Here is a 6251-nt window from a genome sequence, read left to right on the forward strand (position 1 = left end):
GAGACACGTGCTGACATACTCCTGCTATTCCCACACTGGAGAGGATGCTGCTGTGAGAAGGGTACCTGCCAGCAGCCATTGAGACACTGCATTATTCTTTTCTGAGACATCTGCTGGGAATCTGTGGTCAAAATATGCTCTGCTGGGAAATAAACCATATATAACAATTTTTTAAAAAGTATCATGCTTCGAATAATTTAGGCCATTAAAGATAAATAAGGATTTTAAATTTTTGGTGTTCAAGCATTCACTTATGATATTTGTGTTACATGTCACTCAATTTGGACAGTAAAAACACACTGTGCAGTTCTCTTCTTTCTTTTGAAATAAGAAAGAAAACCACTTTCTGCTTCTCAGGCACTCATCCAGTGTATATGGGTTTGTTCCACAAACTATAGAGAAATTAAAAAAAAAATAAGCACTTCCATCTGAAAATTTTTGGTTTTGAAAAAGAAAAGTATTCTTAAAGTATGATTCCTTTTAGATTGTGTGGATGAGATAACTTTCCCTTTAAGAAACAAACCAGTGCAAAAACTGAGACCTGCACTAAGGAAGTGATTAACACTCCTCAGTCTCTGCATCCTGGGCAAAATTGCCAGGCAAAGCCAGAAGAGCAGCACAGTCCTAATGAAGCCCTGAGAACAGGCCTCAAGCAACACTGCCTTGGTGCTGCCTGTCTGCACATGGGAGTATGTCACCCCAGACAGGGAAACCTCAGATCAGAGGTTGGTCTCTCCAAGGGAAAAAAACATCAACTCCCGGAACAGATTCATTCCACTCCTACAAGTCCTCAGGGATAAACAGTACAGGAATGGTTCTTGCTCAAGGCAACATCACATACAGACAACACACTGATGAGCCTAGAATAAATACCAAGATTGTAAAATTGATCTAGTAAGCAAAGAAATTCAGCACTGACATGAAAGACAAACCAGAGTGAGAAAATTCCAGATTCGGCAAATTACAATGCTGAAAGAAGGTTTATTCACAGCCAGTGGGGGCTTTGGAATGCCTCATTTCAGGACAGAAGAGGTACAGCCAACTGTCATAAGCTGTAGAAGACACATACAAGATGGACAAAGTCTGCTCTTGAGAGCAACCTTCAAATATCATGCTTCCAGTTTTAGGAAAGCAGAGGAGGAAATCAATTTTCATTAGGCTCCACAAAGGATGAGCCACACGACCTTCCCCATGACTCAGGCTGACACAGATCCCCACTTTGTTCTGCGTACCTGACTTCTGCCTAAAGTATTCCCGCTCGGACACTGCGAATCCTATCTAATGGGTGTCATGCATCCAGCCCATTGGACAAGTGCTTACCTTGAAATTATAACACCCTCCAAAACATCATACCTTTAGGCCTCTGTAGCACAACCCAGATGGTTCAATATTGCTTTCACACACCAGAAAGAATATGTTTTAAAAACTTTTTCTTTAGTGGCAATTTTGAGATACAACCTCCATCCGTCCACACATCTAGACAGACTGTGAAAGACTGAAAGACCAACAAAACAAAATTACAAAAGCACTGCAACAACTAATCATGCATAAGTGACTGGTGGAATCAGACATAACACTGTAACAAGCAACATGCCATTTATCAGAGCCTCTCATTTTCAAAACCAGTGTATCCTCAGGTCTTCTTAACTTTCCTTTTCTGCCTTCCAATTACTTTGGTTTTATGCTTATATTTCCTCATGTAAACACAGTAACATTCATCCCATTTTCTCTGAAAGCTGCTGCTGAGATATTAGAAAATACAGTTTTCATGTGGACAACAGTTTTTGATTTGAAGTGTGTCGCATTAGGGCTCATTTATGTTTTTAAGTAACATCAGAGCCACACTGGAATTGCTGTGCAGATTTTGGTACATGGTTTAATGTGCCCAACAAACCCTGTTCTGTCAAGCAAAAGAAAATTCCCTTTTGCAAGGCCACATTAAAATCACCTCCACATCACTTGTAAACACTGAACTGGCAACCTAACTGTCTGTCTATTTTATTGCTTCCACCTGCTGAAAACAGCACTGCGCATTACACTTTCACTTTAATATTAAAAATCAGCAACCAGATCCTTATGCAACAATGTCCATTACAAAAAAAAAAAAAAAAATCAGTCTTCATCAGCACTTAATCAGGACATAGGGCTGTTTCAGGGATGTGTAATGGGATACAGGACCTTCCAGTTAAGAGTCCCCAGCCTGAGTTCAAGCCAGAGTAATCACTAATGAAATACTCTTGCCATACAAGACCCCAAGACCAACACTGGTCTCTTGCCAATGTGAAACAGGGACACGAACACAGACCACTTCTTCACAGGTGTCTCATGACATGAATTCATCATCACAAGGAAGGTCATTTGCAGCCCAAAGGTCAGAGTTGGCTGTCAAGGCAATTTTATCTGAGAAGGTACAGCAATTGAAAACCCAACTGCTGCTGTTTGCAGTGGGAAAGCAGAGAGAGAAGAGGCCTGGTAGATCAGCTCTATGGTGTAGATCTAGCACTGTGCACACAAATCTGTGATCTGCTCCCCAAATACCTGGCAGAGAATAAGTGATCCCAAGTAAGTCAAACTTCTCCAACAATGCAGTCGGCATAGAAGTGAGCTAGCCTAGCAGCTGAGCCTGAGTTAGCTTCTTTTGTCCCAGAGGCTGCCCTGAGCTAAAGGGAGAGCACTGGCACTGCTCAAATCCTGGGAGGCAACAGCCCTCTGGTGAGTGTCCAGGCCGAGCACTGTATGGCATGGGGGAACCTCACATGCTGAAATGGCAACAACCTAACCTATGTTCCACTTACTGTGCTTAATTGACAACCTGAAATAAAAGTCATTCGTGGGAGTAAAGACAGAGAAGGGGTGGGAGGAACCAGCTCTGCTTCTAGACAAGACTGTGTAAATTACAAGGTCTTAATTACATTAAGTGCATTATGGTGCCATATGCACATCACTAATAAGGCAGAGATGGAGGAAATGGGACTAAATGCTAAAGCTGGAACTTGAATGCCCACATTCTAGACTTCATCTTTTAGACAGATTCTGAGCCACTTTGTCCTAGTTTAGCCATCTATAAAACAAAGGCAATAATCCTTTCTTCACAGGGGCGTTGAGAGGTTTAATTAATTAATGTTTACAAAGTCCACTGAGATTTTTGACTGACATTTGAAGTAATTCAGAATACTTTCTAAATGCACTTGTTTCTTCTACTGCACCACTCAAATGTCTTCATATTAAAATATCCAAAGGAGAAGAAGATGGAAACAAAAAAATATGGAGATATACACACAAACTAGTGGGGGAAAAACCCATCAACAACAACTTCAGCACTTCGAATCCACTTTTGTCCCATCAAAGCTGTCAGAATACTGCCATTTCTACAGATGAAGAAGCGTGTGCTTGCCCAAACACCTGCTACCTTTACCTTGCAGATCCCTTAAACTTAGATCTCAGGTATTTTTGTCTGTAGCACCGTGTAATAAACGGCAGAAATAACAGACAGTCATGTCAGGTTGACTGGTTCACCAGAGGAAGTGAAGGGGAGAAGAGCAAAGGGAAGAAAGCACCAAAAGAGAACCAGAAAGTGACAGAGAAAGAGGCAAGTTGAGTAGGGAGAAACCAATCATTAATAAAGGACTCCACACACTGAGCTGTTCTATGACACGCATTCCCACAGATGCTCAGGTACTGGAATACATTATTCAGAGACACTAGTCTAACATGAACAAGGCCACATGTGTGTCCAAGTGCTAGAGACAAACAGAATATTGGACACTCTTAAACGGACAAGCACACACAAGGAGCTGCTTGATACCTGAGCCCGGATTTCTCAGTCCCTACATTGTCCCCCATTTCGGAGCAAAACCTTTGTGTGGCCGGTTTCTGTAGGGGGCGTTTGTGGGTTCTGAGATACAATCAAAACGCAGACAGAGGAAATGCAAATGTCATTCAGCTCCCGTTCATTGTCAGGAAGGACACATGAGGATAAAACACTGTGCACTGCATCCCTCCCCTATTATGTGTCCTACTGCTTTTGTCCTAATTTATCCCATGCATAATTTATTTACATGTGTATTGTTTCCCGATCAGCAACTTTAAAGAATAAGTGAAAATTATAAAATGTTTTATTAAACAAGTTGTCAACAAAATTACAGATGGTGTCAGACAGCCAGTACCAATTCTGCTTCCTCCACATAGCCTTAGTACTTTAAAAAGCACACAGAGAAAAGCGAAACCAGCACTTGATGTCTATTGTTTCCTCCTCTCACACCCCCCAGGGGCGAGGGGAGGAGAAGGGAGCTAATTATAAATGGCCTCATCCTGTCCTTCCCGACTTTAGCAGCAGCGGGATCGGGCCCCGATTCATTTCGGCACGAGCAGCCCTTCGGCAGGATCCGCCGCGGCTGCCGGGAGCCCCACGGTGGCACGAAGTGCGAGGCGAGGCGGCAAGGTCCCGTCCGCCGGCGGGGCGGGGGCCGTGGCCGCTCCTGGGAGCTCCCCGCCTCGCCCCCGCCGTCCCCAGAGGGCACCGAGCCCGGGCTGCTCCGCTGCCGGCAGCGGCCGCGAACGGCGGTGCTCCGTGCCCAGGTGCACAGCACGGCGGTCCCGCCCGGCGGCCGGCAGGAGCACGGGGAGAAATCGCTGTCGCCTGCACAAGCGTCAAACCTGCTGTGGAACGGGGGGGGAACGCTGCCTCTGCCGCGCGGTTTTCAGAGCGCGTTCAGTCCCTCGCCACCCACCCATGAGGACACTCGGACTTCTTTGATTAACCCCCTGCAACTGCGCTCCCCTCTCCCCGCGGATTTTCATATCCGAGAGGGCGAGTAAATGAAAGCAAAGGTTTTTCTGCCAGGACGGAGCAGGAGAGCTGATAGACATGTCAGCACCCCTTCCCAGCTCGAGGCTTTCCTTTCGCTCCGGATCGCAAGAGACAGCGTCAGAAATCCCTGGAAAAACATTCAAGTGTTTTTCCAACTCCAGCCGGAGAGACTCGAGTCGGGGAAAAAAAAAATAGAAAAAGAAAAAACCTCGCAGCCCTAATTTCATCTCACAAAACTCAAAGGTATAAAAACACCCACTCAGCGCAGCCAGAAAGTGCAAGCGAAGCGTCACCGCCAGGTACTCCGCTTCCCTGCTTTACTAGCAAGAGCGCTGCCCCCGTTAGCAGGGAAGTCGTTTGAAAAAGGTTAAGATAGCTCCGCTCCCCACATACGGTGCCAAATCCCACTCTCCCTAATGCCTTCGGGGATTAGCGGCGTGCGCTGCAGACCACAAGGAAAATAAAGGACGCGATCCAGAAGACTACAACCGGCTCCCGCGGTGCCCCTCAGAAATCAGCCTTATTTCCAGACCGGGAACCCCGGAATACTTCCGCAGCAGAAGTACCTGCCCCCTCCCTCTCTCGAGCTGGGGTCAGACCCCGTCCGCACAGCCCTCGGCGGCTTGTGCCCGCTCTCAAGATGGAAACACAATCAACTCTCTTTGCCACTTCGAAAAGCGAAAGCCTGTCATATGCAAAACAGATCTCCGGACTTCCTGCCCAAAATCAGCGACCGGCAGTCCCGAGTCATTCATTTCACCCAAGTCGGCTTCCCTGCCTCTCCTCCTCGCTCCCTCTCCTGCACGAGCGCCGAGGCGCACCGGCAGAGCCCCCGCCGCCCCGCTTTCCGACCGCCCAGCCGAGAAGCGAGGGGGGTTGCTTCGTCAAGACATCCCAACTCCCCAAAGATTTGCGGAGGCAACTCCGAGCCGCGGTGGGAGCGCGGCGGCACCGCGCACCGAGCGCCCCCGCGGGCCGGTCCGTGCCCGGCCGAGCGCGGCGGCGGGCCAATTAACCCAACAATTTTTTCCTCGTTAATTTCGGCGCGAGCCGCGGGGATGTGTTGCACAAAAAACGAGCGAGTCGCTGGGGCAGAAAGGAGGGCGGGAGGAGGGACCCGCCGAGAGGCTGCCGGCACCCGGCTCCGGCTGGCAGCCGGCGCCGGAAAGGCGCCTTTTTTCATATTTAAACCACGCGGAATATGTACATTTTTGATTCCTACTTACGCTTTCAGGGGGTTGTGAATGACAGTCGCCATTTTGCTACAATGTAACAGAATATTGTGTCTCGGAGTTCTAAAGGTTCGCTCAGGGGAAGCGGCCAGCCAATGGCGGCGCGGCATACCGGCCCGCCGGCCAATGGCGCGGCGGGGGCGGGGCCCGGGCGCTGCTAGTTATTAGGGGAGCTGTCAAAGCCCAGAGGTCACTCCCTCTCCCTGGAA

The 6251-nt window shown here is 47.9% G+C and overlaps 1 protein-coding gene across 7 annotated transcripts in view; it reads right to left on the bottom strand.

Moving 5' to 3' along the window:
* DPF3 (double PHD fingers 3) overlaps positions 1-6110 on the bottom strand; it is a 160405-nt gene extending 154295 nt beyond the window's left edge. For all 7 annotated transcript variants that reach the window (XR_005627061.1, XR_005627063.1, XR_005627064.1 and 4 more), the window contains exon 1: positions 6037-6110. Coding sequence is in view for 3 of the 7 variants with exons in the window: in XM_039704997.1 (XP_039560931.1) it covers positions 6037-6068 (32 nt within the window). In the remaining 4 variants the exon portion in view is untranslated. The remainder of the gene's footprint in view (positions 1-6036) is intronic.
* Between the last annotated feature and the right edge of the window lie 141 nt (positions 6111-6251).

This window comes from Passer montanus, unplaced genomic scaffold (assembly GCF_014805655.1).
Source record: "Passer montanus isolate IOZ18808 unplaced genomic scaffold, ASM1480565v1 scaffold18, whole genome shotgun sequence".
Lineage (NCBI taxonomy): Eukaryota > Metazoa > Chordata > Aves > Passeriformes > Passeridae > Passer > Passer montanus.